This window comes from Cygnus atratus, chromosome 26 (genome assembly GCF_013377495.2).
Source record: "Cygnus atratus isolate AKBS03 ecotype Queensland, Australia chromosome 26, CAtr_DNAZoo_HiC_assembly, whole genome shotgun sequence".
In the NCBI taxonomy this organism is placed as follows: domain Eukaryota; kingdom Metazoa; phylum Chordata; class Aves; order Anseriformes; family Anatidae; genus Cygnus; species Cygnus atratus.
In genome coordinates, this window is record NC_066387.1 from 2427431 (window position 1) to 2451959 (window position 24529).

At 41.4% G+C, this 24529-nt stretch overlaps 6 protein-coding genes across 9 annotated transcripts in view; 1 reads left to right on the forward strand and 5 right to left on the reverse strand.

Moving 5' to 3' along the window:
• AP1M1 (adaptor related protein complex 1 subunit mu 1) overlaps positions 1-24529 on the reverse strand; it is a 235849-nt gene that overhangs the window by 13173 nt on the left and 198147 nt on the right. The gene's annotated exons all lie outside the window — the stretch shown is intronic.
• The window catches only part of FAM32A (family with sequence similarity 32 member A), a 225461-nt gene that overhangs the window by 2785 nt on the left and 198147 nt on the right, over positions 1-24529 (reverse strand). The gene's annotated exons all lie outside the window — the stretch shown is intronic.
• CIB3 (calcium and integrin binding family member 3) lies at positions 53-5292 on the forward strand. The gene is made up of 6 exons (XM_035567719.2): positions 53-108; positions 441-475; positions 2204-2315; positions 2685-2832; positions 3648-3843; positions 4339-5292. The coding sequence occupies exons 1-6, from the start codon at positions 58-60 to the stop codon at positions 4358-4360; spliced, it is 564 nt and encodes a 187-aa protein (XP_035423612.1). The 5' UTR covers positions 53-57; the 3' UTR covers positions 4361-5292.
• Positions 7855-24529, reverse strand: part of RAB8A (RAB8A, member RAS oncogene family) — a 214822-nt gene continuing 198147 nt past the window's right edge. The window contains exons 2-9 of the mRNA XM_035567718.2: positions 12970-13104; positions 12634-12694; positions 11807-11867; positions 11322-11399; positions 10756-10845; positions 10600-10665; positions 10144-10194; positions 7855-9365 (exon numbers count right to left, since the gene is read on the reverse strand). Of these exons, the coding sequence (XP_035423611.1) occupies positions 9273-9365; positions 10144-10194; positions 10600-10665; positions 10756-10845; positions 11322-11399; positions 11807-11867; positions 12634-12694; positions 12970-13093 (624 nt within the window). The 5' untranslated portion in view covers positions 13094-13104 and the 3' untranslated portion in view covers positions 7855-9272. The remainder of the gene's footprint in view (positions 9366-10143; positions 10195-10599; positions 10666-10755; positions 10846-11321; positions 11400-11806; positions 11868-12633; positions 12695-12969; positions 13105-24529) is intronic.
• The window catches only part of TPM4 (tropomyosin 4), a 209355-nt gene continuing 198147 nt past the window's right edge, over positions 13322-24529 (reverse strand). The window contains exons 2-9 of the mRNA XM_035567715.2: positions 19058-19229; positions 16922-17055; positions 16508-16625; positions 16100-16170; positions 15776-15851; positions 15329-15391; positions 15164-15233; positions 13322-13710 (exon numbers count right to left, since the gene is read on the reverse strand). Of these exons, the coding sequence (XP_035423608.1) occupies positions 13628-13710; positions 15164-15233; positions 15329-15391; positions 15776-15851; positions 16100-16170; positions 16508-16625; positions 16922-17055; positions 19058-19189 (747 nt within the window). The 5' untranslated portion in view covers positions 19190-19229 and the 3' untranslated portion in view covers positions 13322-13627. The remainder of the gene's footprint in view (positions 13711-15163; positions 15234-15328; positions 15392-15775; positions 15852-16099; positions 16171-16507; positions 16626-16921; positions 17056-19057; positions 19230-24529) is intronic.
• Positions 19360-22458, reverse strand: LOC118258739 (tropomyosin alpha-1 chain-like). The gene is made up of 2 exons (XM_035567720.2): positions 22326-22458; positions 19360-19923 (listed from the first exon to the last, which is right to left on the reverse strand). The coding sequence occupies exons 1-2, from the start codon at positions 22437-22439 to the stop codon at positions 19780-19782; spliced, it is 258 nt and encodes an 85-aa protein (XP_035423613.2). The 5' UTR covers positions 22440-22458; the 3' UTR covers positions 19360-19779.

The window sequence follows — 24529 nt, forward strand, 5'->3', positions numbered from 1 at the left end:
CCAGACCAGCTATAAAGGTGACTATGATGGGACAAGACTCAGCAGTCAAAGCCAGAAATGGGCAACAAGCAAACCATTTTCACTCCAGAGCAACTGGATGCATATCAGGTACAAAACAAACTAAATGGGTATTAAGACAGAATATTGAATAATGGCAAGTATGTTTTTTTTTTTTTTTTTTTTTTTTTAAAGCAGTCTCTCTAAAAATTACTTTTTGGTATTAAAGAGTATTAAATTACAGCAAAGGTTTTTAAGAACATGCTTGGATTCTTACATCAGGAAGGGTTATAAAGTATAAATTATATGCCAAAAGGAAAGAGTATTAGTGCTTGGCCACATACATTACAATATAATTCCATTTGAGTCACTGTAGTGGAAAAGTTAGGGCCAATGCATGCTAAAAACTGTCATTACGTATTATGTCATTTCTTATTTCATAGGACTGCACGTTCTTTACCCGGAAAGAAATTCTGAGGTGAGTCTTGTGTGTGTGTTTTATGTATAAAATATGAAGATTGCTACAAAACAGATTACTTATAGGATATTAAAAAAAAAATAAAAATGTATTTATACAAAGTTAAAAATTAAAGTGATACATTTGGACAATGCACCTTTTTTTTTTTTTTTTTAGTTTACAAAAACAATGTAATCTGTCATAAACTGAGACAGAATTCTAAATTTTATGTTAAGGTACCAGTCTCTATGCCAGAAATAAGTGTAACAGAGTATACCTTAGTGCGTACTTTGCTATTGGCTTCCACATTCCCTCACCTCATTTACAGTCAAGTGCTTCAAAGTGTACTGTTATTCACTGGGACATGTAGCCTGTTTTATGAAATCATAAATGATTTTGTCAAATTTTATTCACATTTTCTTCATGTCTTCATGTAAATAATTAGCAGTGGTACTCTAAGGTGCATTTTTCCCGGAGCCTTCATGGGCCTCATCAAATACTCCATTCATTTCTGGCCACAAGATCTACAGATTTGGTATTGTGTTCATATGAGACTGAGAGTCTTCACTGAAAACTTGAACTTGTTCTCCTATCATAAATATATATATATTTACACAGATGGTAACATACATAACATTGAAGTTTCATTGTCTTTACTAACCATTGGGCATATTAACAGAAAAAATAACTGTTCATTCAGTTCCTGCATCTCTCAACAGGTAATCAGACATTATTTGCTAATCTCTCTGAAGCACAGAGCATGAATAACAATTTTGTGCAAACGTCCCTCTTTAGAACCTTGATATCCATGTATGAATTCAATATCAAATAAAATATGAATGAATCTGTAATAACTGAAATCTAAATCTATCTGCCTTTCCATGTAGTAAATAGATGCCAGAACCTCTGTGTCATGAATAAGACATTTATTATTGATAAGGATCCTTTTTAAAATTCTACCCTATTGTTTTGTTGATAACAGCTATGAATGGGATCCTTTAGCATAAAGAACTGAAGCAAATAGCATGCTGAAGAAGTAGTAAATGCATTCAAATGACTATGCATGTTTTCTGTCTTCCAAACCTCAGTTTTATGGAAAAATAGAGATAAAAAGAAGTGAATAAAAACCTCCCAGAGTTGGTCCCAGATATGTCTTTCCCTGGCTATGTCTTTAGTCATCCGGGATTTTATTCTGACATTTAAACTGATTCTTTCATGCTCCAATTTAAATCCATTATTTTTGGTCATATTCATTGTGGACTTGAAAAACAGATCCCTTTTGCCTTGAAACATTTTTTTGTGTGTGTTTGAAAACTGATTAAGTGAACCTTCAGGTTGAAGGTCATGTGCCTTGTTAACATAAATACATAAATTCTAAATACACTGTGTGTCTGAATACCATTGCTGGCAACGCAGAAGTGAATCTGAAAGTATGTGAAAAATCTTTTTTTAGATACACCTTATGTAGTGGCTTGGCTGCCCAACCTGTGTAAGCATTTTTTTGTACTTCTTCTGTAAGCATGAAGGCTTTGTATTTTTCACCAGTTATACTATGTTGTTCTTTTTAATTTTGTCTCTTCCACCAATAACTCCAGGGCATAATAAATGTTATTTAGAGAATGGTATCATCCCTCCGGTAAAGAATGTGAAAGTGTGTAAAGTGTGAAGAATGAGATGGAAAAGGCAAACACATTAATCTCAGAGGTCTAAATAACTTGTTCCCTAAACAAGCCTTTCTTTCTATTTCAGACTGTTTTACAGATACCGAGATCTAGCCCCACAGCTAGTTCCACTCGACTACACCGATAAACCAGACGTGACACTTCCCTATGAACTCATTGGCAGCATGCCAGAACTGAAGGTACAGACCGAAGAGCACAACAAGAATCAAGTGACACATTTCAGTTTAATCTACCCTTTTTTAATAATTCATTCAGTACTAATTGCTGGGAGGATGAAATCCAAATAAATTTTGGCTACTGAAGTCAAGTCCTTCTGGAAGCTTCTAGTGATTCCTTGAAAATACCCTGAAATTGAACAGAGGTTGAAGGCAGCTGCTAATGTGTCTAACCCTGATAAATTAGACACGAACATAAGAGCCGAAAAAGGAGTATTTGACTGCCAAAAAGGGGTTACAACAAAAGCAATCTTGCTCGAGTTGTATCTTATCTGCACTGAAATAAATGCTAGTAAAAATGACCTTCCCTCGCTCCTCTGTTCCGTTTCCCAGGACAATCCATTCCGCCAGCGGATAGCTGAGGTTTTCTCAGAGGATGGAGACGGCAATATGACTTTAGATGATTTTTTGGACATGTTTTCTGTGCTGAGTGAAATGGCTCCCAGAGACTTAAAAGCTTACTATGCTTTTAAAATTTATGGTGAGTGACAAAGGCAAAAAACAATAACAATAGAAAAAAAACTTTGGGAAAAGCCTGTAGCTGCCCATGGGAATGTAAAATAATCAATTTTGCCACCAGAATGTTTTCTAATTAGATGTTTTTTTAATACAGCCTTTCTCTGCATTGCATTTGAATGCCCATTCTCTCTCCAAAAACTTCTCATCCTTTATACCCTCTTGTCTCTGTTCTTATTTAACTGGAATTAGGATTTACTGTAAAATTTACAACTTGAATTTATCTGCAGTTTTCAAGAACTGATAAACATTTAGTAAATACTTCTGTCTGAGAAACTGCCTTGAAAAGTGCACCACAAAGGATTTGGTTGCCCATAAAGCTGCAGCGTGGTTTTGACTGGGGTTAGGTGGGGATCACACTTCTAGCAGTTTTCTCCAAGAGCAAATTTATATACATAAATAAAATGTTGTGATTCAGCAAAATCTTAAAGTGAACCCCCACCAAAACTGAACAGCCCCTTCTCTAACTTCCCGTTGCTGCCATTTAATTCAGTAGTACTGATTTACTAGGGTGATTTAATTATAGCTAGACTACGTTTAGCCATTAAACTATTCGCAATTGTTACCTTAGGTATGATAAAGAGACGTGAGACTGAGATTTTTATTTTGTTCTTCTTGAATTTTTACACAAATACATGTAACTTCCTATCTCATTTGAAAGTTCTGCTTACATCAATACATTACAGCCTGGAAACTAAACCCTTCCTATTAAGTCTTGGCAGTCAGCCATGTGAAATACTGACCTTTCCTGCATTGAATTCATTTTGTTTCCTTTGACAGATTTTAACAATGATGACTACATATGCAAATCAGATCTAGAGAAAACTGTTAACAAACTGACCCGCAACGAGCTTACCCCAGAAGAAGTTCGCCTTGTATGTGAAAAGGTGATTTATGAAGCTGACCTGGACAACGATGGCAAGCTTTCTTTGGAAGACTTTCAGCATATGATAATACGAGCTCCAGATTTCCTCAGGTAATATTTGCTTTTAATTTATAACACAAAATTACTGTTTTTTTTTTTATCAGAAGTCTCCAAAATGTGCATTTCCTGTCTCCTCAGCCATTACAGACCACTGGTCTTCCCCAGCAGTTTCTAGTAGAGCTGCCAGATGCATGAGAAAGCACAGAGGCTTGTATATGACTATTGTTTTTTGAACCTATGTATTTTTACACGATTAAAAGTCCTAGTAACTGTAAAAGTTGGTATTAGCACTTAGGCTCCATTGATAAGTATACGACATTAGTTCAGCTGATGTGTAACATGGTCCAAGCATGGTTTCTGATGCATTACTTACATAAAGCAGCATTCTAAATCTTCCATTTATTTAATGTAACTATTCCTTGCAAGTGTTCAAAAATAGTTTCCAACTTAAACCACAATCCTAGCGTTAACTGTAGTGAATCCCTTTGAATGGAGTACACTGGTACATAAGTTAACGTTGCTTCCTGTATTTTTTTTTTTTAATAGCACATTTCACATTCGAATCTGAACCTAGAAAAACTTCATGATAGAAGTGTTTCTTGAACCTGCAACAACTATTGTTTCTCTTGAGACTACCATCCTGAGAGTGATAAATGTGAGGACCACAGATGATGATTTCTGGAAACAGAACCAGTCAGAGAAACCTTTCTCTTGTTTACCTCTTTAAAAGGAACAATCCATCTTCACTGAAATTTCCCTGTAATTTCACAGAAGGTGTGTGTTTTTCTAAAATTGTCTATTCCTATCCCCTTCCCCCACTAGAGCAAGTCTGGTCTAGACAGTGATATAGAAAAAAAATCTTATTTTTAATTTCAGATACCAGCAGATAGGAACTTGTATCAAATTCTAAAAAAAAAATCTTCTAAAAAAAAATCCTAAGAAAATACCCTACTATCCACTAAAAACAAAACCATTATAGACTCACTCTACATGCACAAATCCCCATACCATTTCCTGCTGACCTACTCCTTTTCCCCTGAGAGACAAATCTAGCTTTAGTTTAGGAAAACATATTGCTGCCTACAGAACTTGGTTTTCCTTAAAAGGAGTGCAAGAAGTTCTCACTCAGCTCAGGTTTTGAAGTCCTGAGAATGCCACCTACTTTGAAAATACTTTTAGAAAAATCACAGTTAATTCAAAATTGTGTAAACAACGCCTCTGATCAGCTTTACCAGTTTTAACAAATGGTTCAGCGAAGCAATTTGCTAAAGTATTCTCCTAGTGTGTATCAGAAGTCCATTACGGTTCTGAGAAGGGTATCAGGAAGTGCTCTCTATTTCAGAAATTGTAATGAAAAGTCACCATACTTTAAACAACAAAAGAAGATCCTATCCCAGATTCCTGTCACGCTTTTCTGTTTTTAAAAGCGTCCTGTTTTCCACACGAGAGTCTATATGTATTAATGATGAACGGAACTGACAAACTAATTTTTTAAAATTCTCTTTTCATAAGAAGTTTATTTATGCAGTGCTCAGGGTCCTGTACAACAGAGTAAAAACATACATACTGTAATAAAAAGTTTTGTTTTTAATACAAACATGAAAATCAATGAGAAGTGTTTAAGAAAGCAGTTGTGGGAAGGGTGGCAGTCAAAAGTGGTCATTCTAAACACACAGTTTACAGTTGCTTTTTAAAATGCTGGTTCCCTTAAGTTCCCTTCAAAAACAAAGTCTTAAGTCCCAACTCATGCTCAATTTAGAGCATGATTCCTGCTGAAAGGCTAGAGAGACCAGCCTGTTAAACATGTATTAACTACAGAAACAAGAACTCCAACGATCAGTGAAAGAAATGGGTCAAAGAATAAGGCAGCCTGAAATAATCAGACTGGACATTACCATTAACGTTCAGTTGAACAGATCTTTATTTCATCTGTAAATGAGGACAAGTTAGTCATCGCTCTTTCCCAACCCCTATGAACTTCTAGCAGAAATGGAGACCATAAAGCAGCCATTTGTCCATTTCCTCTCCAGCTTAAACCCCCATCCATTTCAAGTCCAAGAGAGCAAGAAATCACGGTAGCTTTTGAGTATGAGCATCAGCCAAACACATCGCCACCACAATAAAACCCTTAACAATTGTCAGTAAGGTGATTAGCATCCCACATGAAAGTAGAGACCGAATAATTTTCAGCAGCAATAAAGAGACTTAATATAATCCATAGGATTTATAAATCTGAGGCTGAAAGTCTGACGTGGCATAAGGCTCTGATGTCAAAGAACATTAGATGTGCCTACCTGCACAGGAACTAGACAACGTGAGCATTAAAACAGCAGTTCCACTGTTTATTGACAGATAAGCTACTGACAGCTCTACACCTGAAAGGGTGAAGACTATCTGAATAATTGCAATCAGCCTCAAAAATAAGGTCAACCACAGAATTCTATGATACTCATTAAAGTAAGGGAGTTTGAGAACGTGCTCAAAAATGGGTTTGTTTCTCTACAAACCAAGTGTTAACTGATTACCTGACATTTTAGTGGTATTTAGACACTGAGAATGCGTAGCAAGCGCATCGTTAGCTTTACGGATCTACTTAAATTCCTGTTTTACAAATTCTGTATCCAATTTCAGATTTTTTCCATCTTAGTTAAAGAAAGCTTACATATAAATACATTCCTGTATTCATTTACACAGTACCTCTTTTGATCATTGTGTTTTCATAACATTCATGCTTAAAAAACACAATTTAATTATGCGATGGAAACATCAACTGCATATTGTACTTATCCAACATTTGATGTCAGTACTTAGCAACACATAGCCAAGCATACATGCAACTACAGTGTCTTTAACCTTTCCCTGTCTTACATTTGCATTCATATTTTGAGGTTTCATATTGCTTACACTGATATAATTTCTGCGAGCCTGTATACCCTAGAAGTACAGTGATGACTGTAGGTCACAGTAACTGCGTGAAACTTCCTGAGATCGGGCAGTAACATGTTCCTTGAACAAAACCAATCAGTTTGGAAATCATGCTATAAATTAGGTATATAAACACGTGCAACAACCAGCATAAGTTTAAATGAAGTTGTTCACAGACAGAGTTAGTTTTTAATGCAAAAGAGTAACATAAGATTTAGAAAATGGGGAATGAAAAACAATTCAATCCTTCAAGTTTTATCCACTTTTAAGTTAATATGGTATTTCTTTCTCATCTCAGGACAAGTTATCTATTTAGATGCTGTCAACAGGCAAGACCCACTGTCGTGGTGCAGAGCCCCACGATATCAACTTAGATTAACCACTGATTTTTCCAGTCATTTCCAAAAATAAGTCTGGCTGCAACATCTGGCTATATTAAAGAAAGAGGATAGATGTGATACAAACCACATTTACTGCTAAGCCAGAAACAACACATTAAACAGATCTGCTTTGTGTAGAACAGCATTCAGACCATGCCTGAATCACCTCCCCAATTTTGCCCCAGTAATTTCTTGAAGCATAGTCTTTTTTTTTTTTTTAAAGCGTCCTTATATGAAGATAGTAGCATTGCTTGCCCAATCTACAGCTGTGTATTACCTACCCTTTGAAGCACATACTGACTAGAAGGCTCTTCAGTACCTTAACATGATTTTACCCTACAAATACATCTGCATGTAATTCAGCATGGTGCGTATTCACCACGTCCTCACACTAAAAAGCCACAAGCAAACACACAAACAAACAAGAACAAAACATCATAAGGTACTGGTTAGAGGAAAGTTTTTACATATGATTTTAATAATGAACAGAGCTCATTTTAATTTGCTAGCTATTAAAAGAAGAAAGTTGGTGGCATATAAAATGCGTTTTTATAATCCAGTAACTTATGCAATAAAAAATTTCTTTTTATTTTAGAAAAAGGGGCAATATTCCTGTTGAGCCCAATTGCATGCTGCAGATTTATAAAGTTTAAATATCTATCAGATTCATAATTAACTACAGTAACACTTACGAGTGCTACTTTGAGGCCTGAATGTAATACCACAACCTTGAAGAAAGCAAAGCTGGTAAGTAAATACATTAAAATGAGCTTTAATTTTACCCTTAAGTGCAGTTGTCAATGTAAACAAAGCAGCACGTTAACAAATCCAGTGAGTTGCAGGACACAGGTGATATGTTCATTTGGGTCAAATATACCATAATTACTTGACAGCAGACTTCTAAGTCGATTGCTCTTACTGGCTCCTTTTATCAATCTAACTAGAGTCAGGCTTACAGCTCAGAACTCAGAGCAACTGGCTACCTAGGTGCTTTACTAGGCTGTTACATTTTATACATCGGAATGTACAAGACTGTGTTTATAAGAATAAATATTTCCACTGAGAACTAAATATCATTTGCATTGATGCATGCTATTAACAGGTTTGTTGCTGCTTGGAATCTGAAATGATCAATACACAGCAGCAAGGCAAATCTCAGTTTAAAAAGTCTGTTTTCAGAAAGTGTTCATATGTGCAACATTTATTTGCATATGTGAGCAAGTGTGCATGGGAACACACAACTGGAAGCAGTGCAATACATTTTCTTGTCACAATTTATAACTAGCTACTACATCATGACAGATCTGGAGTCATTCTCAGCTGGAGAAGGAAAAGCTGTCCACTGTAATATTAAATGCTGAAATACATGTCCCTACGGTCTGTTTCTCCAAAAACAGACCACAGATCGTTTGCATGGGACACACTGTAGCTATCATCTCCTGTTAAATGCATGGATTATTTAAACATGGTCGTCTTTAACATGGATAAAGAAATTCCTGATGGTAAGGAACCATTACATTTACAGTACTTTTTTTTTTAATAGATTCATTTGAATGTTTTTTTTTTTTTTTTTTTTTTACTCTAATTGTACTTGTGGATTGTCTAGAAAAACACAATTGAGTAATTAGGCAGATTAAGGATTTACTCTGTAGTAGCAAAAAGGTGGAGATGTAGAAAGCTTCCTTCTACCTTCTGAAAAGGTATATACCTGTACTGCTTGCTTAAGTGCATTTATTTGATGTTTTGATGCAAATGTTTTATATGCATCTAGATATGGATATGCACATGTATCATGTACACATACCTGTACTTTATTAATATTGGTATTTCAGTTTCTTATTTTGATCATAACTTAATCTTTCTAATTTGGATACATTACAGATATGAACAATAAGATTGAAGCCTGTCAGCAAAGGTGCTATTACAGGTCACATTTGATCTGTATTCCCTCTGCTAGACAATATATATGCCCAGTGGCAATCTGACAAAAATAAACTTGTTTCATCTCCAAAATTGAAGAGTCAGACAATTACTAAAATAAACGATTTCTTATTCAGATGGTCACAAAGTGACAATGTGTGTTGAAAATGCTAAGTCCACAGACAGAGGAAGTCTCACTCTGAACAGGCACAGTCCAGTTCAGTTGAGCAGACGCTCAGATTAAGGCCGTGTCCCTCACAGAAGAACACATCGGAAAAAGCTGCTTTTCTTTTGCTGGTCTGGTGTGATTTTGACTCCCTGGTTGCTGCCTTGTGGGCTATTGCCTTCCTGAAGATGCAAAGAATTTCAGTTACTTTTTCATACTTAACAGCTTCTAGTACTGTTGTAAGATCTAGCATCCATACTTCATCTATACGTTTTGTTGAATCAAGCCTTTCATTACACAAAAAAGGTTACTAGAAATCAAAAGGAGCCTCCACTCCTTCACTCTGAGAAGTCAGAGAACCGTATCTGCTACTTTTGCCTTTGACTAACACGTACTGTGCCTATTCTTCTTTCCATAAAATCACAGGCAAACGAGATTAGAAAAAATATAGGACATTCAGTTCTTGTTAAAATATCTCAGAACTGTCAGCAAGACCCAAAATATTACAGCTCTACCAGCACGTCTGGTCACATAAAGGTAGAATGTTCAGTAAAATTAGATGAAATCTTCTTTAGCTTCATTTCATAAGGAACAGTGTTATGAAGTGGGCCTCCTGTACTTCTAATTCATACAATTCAGTTCTCCAAACAGAAAGAGCAAGAAGTATCATTAAACTGCTCTGCTCTACCTCTCACTTGGCTTCCAATAAAACAAACAAAAGAATTTTATTTAGCAAACCTCAACTGCTGCAACTAATTTCTGAAATGCAGAGACAATTGTTTATAAGCCCAGGCAAGAGCATAGCCTGTGAAAACTAAAAATATATTTCTATAACCTTCAGTGCGTCCCCCATGAAAGATGCCACAAAATGTTTTTTGACTCACTGTGACAAAGTAGTTGGTATTTGGCTTTTTTCTTCCCCTCTTTAAATAGGGATTGGACTAAGTAAAAGTTACTCACCAACTTCTTGTCCATTTTTGCTTTGATATCTCTGGCAAGAGTGAAAAACGCCTGTAACAAAACAGTTACAAGTTACATGGTTAACAGCTTGTGCTCTAACAGTTCTGTTTAATAATAAGTTGCCTTATCATGCCCAGGTTTTATATTGTGGCAAAATGATGTCCTTTGTAAATGGCACTATTGCATGCAGAGACATAAGCCCAGATTTTTTAGGATGTTGCTCTAACACTAGTTACTGTAGTGCCCTTGTGTTACAGTCTAAGTACCAAGTTCAAGTTAAATCCTTTAGCATAATGTTGGTAACACAATGCCTTCACAGGATGCAAGGACATGTATTTAATAACACATCTGATGCATCTAACAATTGAGTTTTGCATACAATCAGGATGAGCAAGCTTTCTTGTTGCTTGTTTGCACTTATAATAACATAAATAAAAGAAAGGTTGCAGTACTTACATTCTCTATGTTTATATTTGCTTTTGCACTGGTCTCCATAAATTTAATTCCAAAACTTGCTGCAAGCTGAACAAAAGCAAGTTTCATGTTAGCTGGATCAGCAGGAACAGCTATAAATACAACCAACCAGGGTGGAGACCAGGCTGTAGCACTTACCTTCTCCCCCTGCTCTCTAGAAACTTGTCTTTTGTCATTTGCATCACATTTGTTCCCAAGGATCATTTTTTCAACATCTGGAGAGGCGTGCTGAGGCAGAAACAGACCAAAGAAAGGACTTCTTATTTTTTTGTAGACAAATATTGACGAGATGATGATTCAGGTCATCAAGTACTTAAAATAGAGATGGTGGTGCTAAGCATTTTCTGTAGATTTATGAGCTCCCCCAAAACACCTGATCCCAGCAGCTTACTGCAGACACTGATAGCTCAGTGTGTGTCCTGCATAATGACAGCTCTTAGTCTGCTTGTCATGGCAAGAAAACATTACCTTATAGGAACCCTACTCACTACAAGGACAAAAGCTTGCTCCTGTGTAAGCATAATGAATTACTGTTAACCAAGAAATTCTACAAGATGTTACTGATTTTCATTCAATTTATTTTCCACATAGCCTTCAGCATATTTATTTTAAAGATACATAACATTTCTGAAGCATTTAACTTCTAAGTATTTTTGGAGGGGAAACAGCATCTTCAATATCGAGTAAGTAAACACAGGAATTACCTCTTCAATGTTCCTGACCCAGTTCCGAATATTTTCAAAAGATTTTTCATTGGTGATGTCATAGACTAACATAATGCCCTAAAGATTAAGGAGATAAACACCTTGTTTCAGCATCGGTTTAAGCAAGAGTTAAAGACTTGTCCATAACAGAAAAGAACAACTTAACAAGCACTATTAAAACAAAAGGTGGTTCAGAGCTGTACATAACGTTTAATTGCAGTTTGTATCTTGCTAGATAAGGCGTACCGGATGTGTATTTATAGTGAGTCACTGTGGAAATCCAACTCTGGGACCTCCCACATTATCCCAGTACAGCTCCAGCACCACACTAAGAAACAGGAGCATGACTGTAAGTGTTTACCCAGGTTAGAGTTTACATTTTCGAAGAGAGATGGTTACACACGTCCCACATTACAACCCAGCTGGTTTGATTGTGAGAGCCGCACGCTTTGGTTTACGTTTAGTGCAAGCTGTGTCGCTCCTACCATTGCTCCCCTGTAGTACGCTGTTGTGATGGTTCGAAATCGCTCCTGCCCAGCCGTATCCCTGCAACACACAGAACACAGCGGGGCTCACACAAACCACCCAAGCTCCCATGCCCAAATTAAAGCCACCAGGAATTTTAATTAAACATTTAAAGACTGGCTCAACAATATGCTAAAACTAGATTTTTGATTTCTCCGATAACATAAACTGCTGACAAGCATAATGGGAGAAAAAAAAGGTGATAACATCACTACTGCAACCCACAGAATGTTAAGGATTGGAAGGGACCTTGAAAGATCATCTGGTCCACTCCCCCTGCCGGAGCAAGAACACCTGGATCAGGTCACGCAAGAATGCGTCCAGGGAGGTTTTGAAAGTCTCCAGAGTAGGAGACCCCACAACCCCCCTGGGCAGCCTGTTCCAGTGCTCTGCCACCCTTACTGGGAAAAAGTTTCTTCTTGTATTTAAGTGGAACCTCTTATATTCCAACTTGCACCCACTGTCCCTTGTCCTGTCACTGGGTGTCACTGAGAAGAGCCTGGCTCCGTCCACCTGACGCTCACCCCTTACATATTTACAAACATCAATAAGGTCACCCCTCAGTCTCCTCCAAGCTAAAGAGACCCAGCTCCTTCAGCCTCTCCCCACAAGGGAGATGCTCCACTCCCTTCCTCAGCCTCGTGGCTCCGCGCTGGGCTCTCTCGATCTGTTCCCTGTCCTGGAACTGGGGGCCCAGAGCTGGAGGCAACATCCCAGACACGGTCTCACCACACTGACACTGCGCTACCAGACCTTAATTCATGGAAGCGCAGAAGAAAAGCCTTACCAGATCTGCAGCTTAATTCTCTTCCCATCTAGCTCAATGGTCCTAATTTTAAAATCGATACCTGAAACGAGAAACAGCCGAGTTACTTCCCGCCTCCTCACAGACCGGCCTCACGCGTTTCCCTCTCACCTCCCGGCTGGGGCCGGGACTTTCTCGGAGCACCACACGCGGAGCCTCCCTCACCCACAGCCCGGGCCCGCGACTGCCCAACGCCGGGCACACGGCGACACGGCCCCGTCAGCCCTGCAGCGACCCGGGGCTGAGGCGGCCCCGGAGCGGCCCGAGGACGTGAGGGGGCCGGGGGAGAGGCCGTGAGGCGCGGCGGGCGGCCCGTACCGATGGTGGAGATGAAGGTGGCGTTGAAGGCGTCCTCGGAGAAGCGGAAGAGCGCGCACGTCTTCCCCACGCCCGAGTCGCCGATGAGCAGCAGCTTGAAGAGATAGTCGTACGTCTTCGCCATCTTGCCCGGCCGCCGCCCCGCCCTCCGCGCCGCCTCATAGGCCGCGCCCGCCGCCCATCACCGCCCGCTGCCTTCCCATTGGCTGAGCCGAGCGGCGCGGCTCCCGCAGGACCCGGCAGGAAGGGAAGGGAGCCGGCGCCTCATTGGCTTCGGCTCGGCGCGGCGAGGAGCGACGCGATTGGGGCGGGGCGTCACGTGACGCGCGGAGTAAGGAGCCGAGGCGACGCGGGGCTGACAGAACCGTTTAATGGCCGCCGGGCACCGCCAGCGGGGGAGGGGTGGGGGGTGGCGCCGACCCTGGCCCCACAGCCACCCCCAGAGCGGGCGGCTCGGGCCGGGAGCAGCACCGAACGCACGAGGCTCCCTCCCCGTCACCCCCGGAGCCCTTCGTGTTTCGGTACTGGTCATAACTTAAAGTTTGTTGGTGTTTTTTTTTTGTCTTCCAGGGTACAGAGAGGGAAAGGGAGAGGAGTGGCGTGGTACAGGAGGTGAGGGTTTAAGCCTCAGGGGGCTGCTGAGCTCCTCTTCCCTGCTTCATATACAGTTCAGTTCGTTTAGTGTCTGGTCCAGTGTCTGGTGCAAGCCCAAGTTCTCTTCTTTCGCTTGAGCAAGTTTTTCTAGGGAGAAAGGACAAAAAACAGGACTTAAAACGCACATCACATTACTGCCTTTTCTCTTTAAATAAATAAAATAAAAAATAAGTAAATTTTTCTTTAAATCTTTTCTCATTAAATATAAAACTTTAAATATATTAAAAAAAACTCTTTAAAAAAAACTCACCTCGCCATTCAAGAGAAACAATCACATTCCCCCATTTTTACTTTTTTTTTTTTTTTTTTGCAATCATTCTTTATTTCGTGAGGTTTTGGGCATCTCTCGCGTTACGTGCCAGACTCGCGTTTTGATTTAACATCTGACTTGTAGGACCCATCCTACAGTTTTCATTGTCCCGTCAATTTTAAACCAGGCAGAGCTCCACACTTGCACAGAAGTGAGCTCAAAGCTTTTCACCGCTGGGCCTGTCTTTGGGAATACCAAAATCCAGGCCTTTGGCAGTCCCCTGCGTTCTGTGCTGGCTGCCAGGGGTGCTGAGACAGACCGAGGTCTACGGCACTTGTCAGGGACAAGCATGGCCCTGTTGCCCCAGTATCCTGGGCCACACCACCCTCCCTGTCCCACCTGTGCTGACTGCATCTACTGCAGCCTGGTGTGAGGAGCTGAACTTAGTGTCATTACTGGTCTGTTTTAGGTGAATTGTAAGGAAAGAAACCCAAAAGCTGAAAGGCAGAGGTATCTTGTTTTTATTGAGCTCGGTTCTTACAGAGAGGATTGAATTGCACAGAAGTGACAGGTATTAAAGGCAAGAAAAGCTTAAGAAATGCAGCAAGTCAAAGCGCCCCCCCCAAACAAGTGCAAATTACAGAGAGGTCATGTCATTGAGAGCATGGTCAAGCTCCTCACTGATAGCTTTGTACTTCAGCTTCTGAGCGTACAGCTCATCTATCAGTCACGAAGGCAGAAGGCATGTTTCAGCAAGAAATGCAGAGAAACAGTCCAGAGGAAAAGGCGTATAGCAGAAGAAACGAAGACAGGCAGAAGGCAGCGACCGAAGCAATTGTGGAGGAAAACAAAAGAAGAAAACAGATCTGTAATTGAGTACCAGTATGAAAGCAAAAATACACCCACCTGCCAGGTCTCTACATGTCCTTTTTTTTTTTTTTTTTATTAATCTCTCAAACTTATTTTTCAGTAATCAGGCTAAATAGGATTATGATTTTATTAATAGAAAGGGTGTTTGAGCACATACGTTTGTGAGGTAGCCAAAATGAGGTTATTGTTACCAAGTTTTTGGAAGAGAACCTCTTTCAGGAAAATTCCCTCTGGTCCATAGGTACCAACTGGACTGGACAGGTATGTCCAGTGGATTACCAGCTGTATCATGCTGGCTCACCTATATACCTGATGAATACTTCTGTCATTTCCTAACAAAATACATTACTCACTCCTAGAATTTTGTTTTCTGACTTGAAACTGAAGATTTTAAAAACAAGAACCGGAGTGATTTCATACCTTCCAGATCATCGATAGACTTTTCCAGTTTGGCAACTGTTCTCTCAGCAAATTCAGCACGAGTTTCAGCCTAAAAAAAACCAAATAGAATAATTGAGGGCTGTTAAAAAAAAAAAAAAAAACAAAAAAGCTGCCAAAATACAGTTTGGGGATGGATAAACTTACTTCTTTCAGCTTGTCAGAGAGAATCTTGATTTCTTCTTCATATTTATCTTCTTTTTCTGAGTACTGTGAAAACAAACACTCTTTAAGGGAAGTTGTGGCAGCAACAACAAATGTTTGTGGAAACATGACCACTGTTTATAACCACTTTTCCTTTTACAACAGTTGCATACACCCTTTGCATACACCCATACTTTTTTCATCTTTGTCAAGACATCTCAAAGTCTAGTTCATATACCGTCATTTTAAGACTGGTAATTGCCTTACTTTCATTTGCAGCACAAAAAAGGCTGAAAGTGTAAGAGAACCTATTCAGTATTATCCATAGTCTCTTTAAACAGGCAGTCAGCTAACCCCTTTTAATTTCTTTGTATCTCTGGATTATTTCTATGAATTTTAATTACAGGTTTTGACTTTGCCCCCATCCCTTATGTTACTTAAAGAACCAACCTTTTCAGATTGAGCTTCCAAAGACTTCAGATTGTTAGTGACATTCTTTAACTCCTCTTCAAGGTCACTACATTTACTACGGGGGAAAAAAAGGAGAAATTACTACTCTTCCTGTTATGGTTTAATTTTACTTTCAAGAAGTCTTAAAAATATAAGATACAAAATATTTATTAAGTCTGAAAGCAGAAAGTTGGGTGTATAAGGTGCAAAAAGCTTTTCCGAATATACTACGTGCTTGTCTGCTAGCATTAGATTTTTCTAATGAAATGTAGCTTTAACCTTTACTGTATTCTAAACTAGTTCTGTGTTTGTAAAGCTACTCACACTTCGGACACCTCTGCACGCTCTTCAGCTCTTTCTAGCTCACCCTCCAAAATAACCAATTTACGAGCAACCTGGAAAGAGAAAACAATTGTATCAAGCTGCTATCATTTCTTGCATGTTTCTCTCAAAGCGCTGTGCTTGTGCTTCCCTTCTGAATGAAACTAGAGTAAAACAAACATGCAGACATCAAAGTCTTTTTCCCCAAATAAGTTACTTTTCAGTGTTCTTAGAATTAAGTATCTTAAATGCTGCTAAAGTCACCATTAACGTTATTCCTTTTTGGGAACCTTCAAAGGTTGCTATCACACAGTGAAAAGCACACAAAGAATGACTAAACTGAAGAATAACACAGTTGTTCCCACTTCTCCCATATGGTTTATCACTTCCTTATTTAGGCATCCCTTTTACCTCTTCGTATTTGCGGTCAGCTTCTTCAGCAATATGCTTGGCCTCCTTCAGTTGCATTTCCTGGATTTCCATTTTTTCTTCATCTTTCATTGCTCTGTTCTCAATAACCTTCATTCCTCTGCAGAAATCAAAGTGCGTGTTTAATGTAGAAGCATTTTAGCACTTTTATCTCGAAAGTCCTGAAGTGGAATTCAATATTTATAACTAGAAAGGATCCCATTATAACCATACTATCATGTTCTTCTAGGCTAACAGAATGACTCCATTAAGAAAAAAATCCCCGTGCCTCTAGTTCTGAGTCTCTGATCTCCAATACACATTAGCACACGGAGATGCTGGAATATTTTAGTTGCGTATATTCATTTTTGTTTGCTACCAAAAAAAAAAAAGAAACAAGAAGAAAAGGAAACACACCTCTCACTCTCATCCGCTGCTTTCTCAGCCTCCTCCAGTTTCTGCAAGGCTGTGGCCAGCCGTTCTTGGGCACGATCCAACTCCTCTTCCACTAGTTGGATACGTCTGTTCAGAGCTGCCACCTCACCTTCAGCCTATGTGAAATAACCACCTAGAATTGAGGTTCTGTGCATGCCAGTTGCCATCTGACAAATGTTCACATCTAATCAGTTTCCTTTTAATTGCAAAGGCTTCTCCTTGCTACAGCAGGGAAGCTCTGAAAACCTTTCCCTCTCTCTCTGCTTTTTGTTTGTTTAAACTATGGCATCTCAGGAATGTCAAGGTATGGAGTATGTGCTTCTCCTTTCTTTTTTTTTTTTCAGTGGCACTTGTCATTCCTGCCACACAACAAAGGATTAGACATTGATTGCAAATGGAGAAGTGTTCTCAGGTCACTTCACATGCCTAGATCAGTAGAATTCAAAGTTAAAAACCAACTGGTTTGCATAATGGCGTGTTCCAAAAACTTCACATTTGATTTCTATTTTCCATCACAAATTACAGTAATATCCTATCATAGCACATTGCCAAAATTAAAGCTACTTTGGCCTCCTAAGCCTGCCAATGGTATATAATCTTTAAGTGGCAGGGGATACAGTCGGCCACAGCATGAGAGTCAGTCTTCTTTGTAACATAAATAGGGCAAAATTAAATATGTTCTTAAAATAAGCTCACTTTCCTTTTTCATTGCTTCCTGTGGTACTTAAGGAATTAGGCAATAAACATTTCTTAATAATAAGGTCTGTTTATGTATTATTGAATAAACTGAGCAGTAGTTACCTTTTGTTTCAGGACAGACTATGTAACAAATGAAGAGGTTGTTGGGAGAAATGCTTGCATACACACAATATGAACAAACTAGTGTCCATAAATTCATCATGTTTATTAAGATACGGGTCCTTTAATCGCTCATTATTTGTAGAAAAAAAGACTCACTTTAACAGTTGCTAAGTCTGCTCAACGACTTAGCATATAGGTCTCCCCAAATCTGAGCATGATTGCCATATACCAGATTAACAGCTTTTTTTAAAATGCACTTTTATGGGCCATAGGTTCTGCAAGAGCACTCGTTTTTCGCATTATGTTAAACACTCTGCAAAATACTCATTTTGCAGCAGCTTCTGAAACTTGGTTACTGACTGCTCCTCCTAAGTTGGAGGATGTGGTTTCCGCTCATAGCTGTACCATCTTGGAAAGGATTTCTGCGACTCTGATCCAAATGGAAGCTGACACAGGATTCCTCTAGTCACAATTACCCAGCATTTCATTTGTTTTCTATCCAGTGCTATATACTTAACTTACTAGATTTGCACACAAGGCATCGATCATGGAGAAAACTGGCGTCTGTTACGTGGCAGTCTGCAACTTCTTCCACTAGACAGGACATTTTTAAGTCCCATTTTAATTAAACAAGATTCCAAAGCTATGGAGATGGGGCCACTGGGAAGCTGGAGTTAGCCTGGCTCCACCTCTCCCAGAAGCAGCCCGCAGTCCTTATACGGTAAAACTAACTCGCTGACATGTGATAAAATAGCAGGAAGATGCCGGGAAGGCTGATCACACACAAATCTAAGTGAAACCAGCTGTCCAGCCCCGGGAGAGCGGCACGCTAGCGGAGAGCGCTCATGTCTCTGTGAAAACCAGGAGGGAGAAGTTATTTTCCAGCAGTTCGGACTTTTCCCAGCTGTGCTGGAGCCAGCGGTGCGGCGCCGAGGCGGGAACTCTCGGCTCGTTGTGATGCGGCGCTTTTCCCCTAATTAAGCACCGATTTCCTACTCAACTCCCAACCGCTCCGCGCTGCCGATCGCTGCCTTTTCCGCAGGGCAGGGCCCCGAGAGCGGCAAGCAGCCGGCGCCCCGGCCGAGCCCGGTGCCCCCGGAGGACGGCGCGGGCGAGGCGCTGCGGCAGCACCGCGGCTTTCCGCGGGGAGCTGCGGAGCGGAGCAGCGAGGGGACAGCTGAGGAACGGGGCGGGGGGGGGGGGGCGGGGAGAGCCAGGACCCCCCAGCGGAGAGAGAGCCAGAGACAGGAAGGAAGGAGCAGGCAGCCCGGGAGAGAGCGACCGAGAGAGGCGAGCAGGCAGCCCGGGAGGTCTCACTTTCTCCCGCAGGTCCCGTTCCAGGTCCAGCTCCCGCTGGAGGACCTGGGCGCGATCCTCCGCCTCATCGGCCTGCTGCTGCAGGCACTGGATCTTCCTCTTCACCGCTTCCAGGGAGCTCGGCGCGGCCATGGGCGCGGTGCGGGCGGCGGGCAGGGCGCGGAGGTGCTGCACGTGGCGGCGCGCGGCCCCGCGCCTTTCAATGGGCCGATGACGTCACGCGGCTGGAGGTGGGCTGGTGACGTCAGCGCGGAGGAACCGGGCCGGGCGCGGCTCGGGGCCCGACCCCCCCCCCCCCCCTCCCCGGTTCACCGGGAGCCCCCAGCCAAAGCCAAGCTGCAGCAGCAGCTCCGTGCTGCTCCCCCAGCCGCTTCTGTGCTGCTTCGGGACCGTCTCACCTCCGCCAAGGAGCTCCCTCCGCACGCCGGGGCCTGGAAGTCCCCCTCTCAGCACCCCCTGACTGGTGCGGTGCCGCGAGGTCACCGTGTGGCCCATAAAGCCCCAGCTCAAGCTCCCTAGGGCAGCTGTGCGCCATGCGCTGGGTGCTGAGCAGCCGGCCTGCGTTCGTGCTGCTGGAGCAGGCAGGAGACTTACATACCTGAAACCGAACACTGCTTTTCCCATCCCCTGACTGAAGTCCTGCAATACAACAAGTCTCAGCGATTCGTACCACCAACCTACTACATGCATACTGCAAAACAGAGCGTAGTTGCAGACAGACGTTAGCTGGAGGTACGTACATCAGTGGCCTTCTTCTCAGCCTGCTCCAGTTTTTCCTGGGCATCTTTGAGAGCCTCGGAGTACTTATCCAGCTCATCTTCGGTTCCTTTCAACTTCTTCTGCAGAGCTACCAGCTCATCCTCTACCTTCCAAGAGGAAAAAAAAACAAACAAAATAAAAACATTGTGGCACATTATCGGCTACAGTTTAACATGGCTAAAACCCCTCTTTACTATCAGTATTAACATATAACAGAGTCACAAGAAGACCAGATCCTCTTACTGCAAGTAGTCTGACTGGTAGCAGGTTCCAGGGAAAGATCATTAAAAACGTACTGTCTTTATAACAACGCTCCTCATCGCTGCACACACAGGATCTGGTTTAACGCCTGGTATAGTCCCTTTTACACCACATTTCTATTTTGGACTCCACAACATCCTGCAGCAGTTAATTCTACAGCATAATTAAAAATGTTTTAAAGTCAGATCTTTTTATTTGTTTTAACACCATTACCTGGTGATCTATTAGGAAACTGTTCAATTTCTTTGTAGCTAGAAAAATGCAGTTGTCATTCCTTCATCATCTTTTTTGCACGTCATTCGAGACACTTCAAAAGTGGTCCTCTGGAAGCAGGAGGGAATTGGTCTGGTCAGACCCTGCCGTAAGCGGGAGGTGGGACCAGATGACCTCTGGAGGTCCCTTCCGACCTGAATCGTTCTGTGACTAATTGTGGGCCAACAAGGTACACCCCATCCCACCACGGGGTTCAGGCTCTCTCCTCCATACCATATAAATCCATATCGTGCACTACAATGGTACTATTTATAACCTGCTGGGAGACTGTTTAATGACAAACTGTCTCATGCTCCCTTTAGAATTTGCATTATCAGGAGGCTTGCTGCTGATAAGGGTGCGCCTGCAAGCCCATCTGCTCCATTTGCGATACAAAACAGTTCAGTCTGTACAGAAACAGATTTAACAATTTAACTCCGCCCCCACAGAAGTTTAGGCTATCAAAATAGTTCACTCAAAATAGTGTATGTTTTAGGGCACGTATTTTCTTCATTCTAGCTTCAAAGATAGCTTTAACAGCATTTTTGGTAGTGAGCTATTCTTGAACACTGTTTATGTTGCTATACTTTTAGAGTAACCGGATAGTGTGAGAGAACTGAATGTGCTCACTTCGATGCTCTAACAGGGGTACAACTAGCAGGATGAAGGAAGTGATGCTTCTTTTGTGTATGACATTAAAATCACTACTTGAGTACTGTGCTTATATTAAAAAAGAAAAGATAAAAAATTGGGTACAATTCAGAGAAAAGGAATAAGATCAAAGACTTATTTTCTCTTTTTAGCTTTTTGTTGTGAATTATCCTCATGTACTTAAAACATTCCCACAAGTGTGTCACTTAGTAGGAAACTTTTGCTAACTAAATGCAAAGGAAGGCTGAGCATTTCAATCACCATTAACTATTCTGAGTAACAATCTGCTGTGGCTCCTCTGCCACTGAGTGCAGAAACATTTGTTAGGGAAAAAGTGTGGCCCAGCAGAGCTGCATCTGATCAGCACCTCAGAGGCTATGAAAGAAACAGTGACTACATTGACATGGTGGTGTACGAAGCTTGCAGAAGCTTACTGTGAGAGAACAGAAGTGAAGAGTAGTTTTCCGTAAGCTGGGGGTGGGAGAAAGACAGTAGCAGCCGACCCTTTTGGAAACATCTCTCCTGTTGTTTTAGCTACATGAATGAAAGATTATCACCCAAAGTTCTCAAACTCAACTTGAACAGAAGCAACATTTGGCCAAACAGTAACAATGCGTAAGAGCAATCTGGAAGACGTAGCAGAAGCAAACATATTTAAAGCATATAAAAGGAAAAGACATGAGAATTTTATAAGAAGTTCTATAACAAACTGGAATGTAGTCAACATCCATTTCAAGATCGTTCTGAAAGTACATGAGGTAGACACCCAGAATACAGCACACTGAAAAGCAACAGAATATACAAATGTTATCTGTGTAATTCAGATAAAATTAGGGCTTTCAAATTAAGATATTGCTGATCATTCCTAACAAAACAATAACACAGCATACCTACAGTCAAGTCACAGCCAGCACCTCTAAGTGGCATCTATAGACCAAGACTAGTCAAGTGAACTTTCTTAATTCACTTCAAGGAGAGGCTCAATTAAGTTTTAGACACAGCTGACTGCAGGAGGTATTAACACTCGTCCTACAGGTGTTCAAGCTATACAGTTTTGATTTTAAGTCTGTGCAGTCTTTTCCATGGAATCATAAGCACAAGAAAATTAAAGCAATTATGTATGATTTAAAAAACTTAAACAAGATAGTCTTTAAAAAATTGCTAATATAGCTGAAAAGTTAATACCTAGCACCGGCTGTACGAGCGTAACATCTTAAAAAGGCAAAAGATTAACAAAAAACCCAAGTTCAAGTTATATTTTTCTCCGAATCAGAGTTGCAACATGATATTTAATTACACTTATTTCCACAGCACATGCATAATCTGTGATTTTATTTCTACTTGCCTGTTTGCATTTGTCCTCAGCTGCCTTCTTATCCGTTTCAGCCTGCTCTGCTCTATCTATTGCATTCTCCTTGTCTAACTTCAACATCTGCATTTTTTTCTTGATAGCTTCCATTTTTGCTAAAGGATAGGTTGTGTTTGTCACGCAACTGAAAAAATCCTGAAGACTAAACTTTTAATTTTTTTTTTATGAGTTGGGCAGAGAAAGGAGTTGTGCCCAGCCAAGTCAGAGGGAAACTGAGCTCAAGTAGCTGTAGAGAGCTTTAAACCTGGAGACCCCTGGACAAAAACCAGATCTACTGGCCTCTTCTCTGATCTTTCATATGCAGCCTTTCTAAGGAATGAGCTGGAACAGACTCACTAGAGGAATCTTCACCACTCCATCATATCCTTATTTGGGTCCTGTTTTCTTAAAGAGAAAACTGTTTCCATTTTTAAGCTTCTGACAAAGCAGAAGTGTTGACATATGAACACATGCTTGAAAGAAAGCTTATTAGCACCCCTTAGTGTTTGCAGAGCAATTAAACAGCCCCATAGATCTAATGGGAATGGCCTGACTTCATTACTATTATGCCATTATTATAAGAAGTACAAAGAAGTGTCTTTTTTAATTCCTGCAAAATAAAACCACACTAAAAATTAAAAACAACAACAACGACAAAACAGATAGCTAGACTTACACTATAAAAAGATGTAGAATGTGTGCTGAGAGCGATTTTTTTTTTTATTTTGTGCTGTGAAAATATCCACTTATTTTAAGGAACCAACTGTAATCTATAATGGTATAATACATAACAGAGTTCAGATTTGGATTCCAAGTTCAGGCTCAAAGGAATTCATTGAGCTTGAGCACCTGACTTTGAACTTTCTCTTGCTAAATACTTCAGGACTGAACAATACATCTGACACTGCAGCCTGATAAGCACTGTAAATATCTTCTCCTATATGCAGCAGCCACCTCCTGTCTTGTCAAGCAAGGCAATAGCAGGCCCTGGGAAGAGCATCAGGAGCAGCTCCTCAGGCAACCCAAGAAGAGCATCCAACGGCCCCGGGATGAGCCCTATTTCCTACTCCAATCCTATTAAACCCATAAATCCCCAAAGCCCAGCTACCCTTTCACATCCTTTCATATGCTCTAACTTAACTTTATGATCAGCTTTGCCCTGACCACAGTAAGGGCTTACCCCACCCTCCAGGGAAGACCAGAAACACTTGTTGACTTTGCTGTGCAGGAACCTCCACACCCTCATCTGCCCCTACTTCACCAAATTCAGGCCCTGTTCCCCACCCAATTTAGTGTTTCCCCCTCCCTGATTCTGCCCCCTGGCCTGCTCTCCCCAGCCTTCATCCTCCCAGGCCACACAGAGCCCAAGCTCCCTACTCCTACACAAACCCTCACAGACCTTCCCTCAGAAGCGCTCGCATCCCCAGACATGGGGGCGCCACAAGTTCCAGCCCACGAGCCTGGCAGCCCCCCTGCCATCTGAGGTGAGCTCGAACAGCACTTCAGCGCTATTCAGACCTTCAGAAGAGACCTCAGTGAAGGAAGAAAGGAAAAAAAAGGACAAAAACAAGCCACCTTTATTAATCTAAGCTTGCTCTGGTGGTAGAATGGACATGAAGCTACCACAACACCCACAAGTAAGGTCAGAATCTCACAAACCATACTTTGGCACCACAAGGCCAGTCAGAGCACTCACAAGGCTGCTCAGTTTGGCTTTTGTGAAGGACTTACAGCTCTCCCAATTCAAAATACAAGCACTCCTCACACTGCTACCAGACCAAAACCCCACCCCGGTGGCCCCTGCCGCTTCCCCATAAGGCGGCCTCGCCCCCTGCCCAAGATGGCGGCCAGGGAGCGCCCCAGGGTCGGTGCTCTGGCGGCGCCAAGATGGCGGAGCGTCCGAGGACTACAGCTCCCAGAGGGCTATGCGCCCCCTTCCTGCCCGCGCGTTCCACGCCGCCCGCACCTCTATCTCTCATCAGGGGCAATTAAATAACCCTGACTACAGGGTTTTAACCTTTACGAAAATGTTATCTGAATTTTTAACAGATATAAGTGTAGTGTATGCTTGGAAGCACAAAGCAGCATGCTTGGGCACCAGCCCTGCGTCTCCCCAGTGTGGTGTCCGCTGCCAGCCCACACTGCGGATGACTCCTCAGTACACCTGACATAATTAAATGTATTTTTTCCTCACAGAAACT

Coding starts and splice junctions, on each gene's coding strand:
- CIB3 (XM_035567719.2), top strand. CDS start 58: ATGGGCAACAAGCAAACCATTTTCACTCCAGAGCAACTGGATGCATAT. Junction 109..440: donor AGCAACTGGATGCATATCAG/GTACAAAACAAA, acceptor CTTATTTCATAG/GACTGCACGTTCTTTACCCG. Junction 476..2,203: donor ACCCGGAAAGAAATTCTGAG/GTGAGTCTTGTG, acceptor TTTCTATTTCAG/ACTGTTTTACAGATACCGAG.
- LOC118258739 (XM_035567720.2), bottom strand. CDS start 22,439: ATGGAAGCTATCAAGAAAAAAATGCAGATGTTGAAGTTAGACAAGGAG. Junction 19,924..22,325: donor CTGAGGACAAATGCAAACAG/GCAAGTAGAAAT, acceptor TCCTCTTGGAAG/GTAGAGGATGAGCTGGTAGC.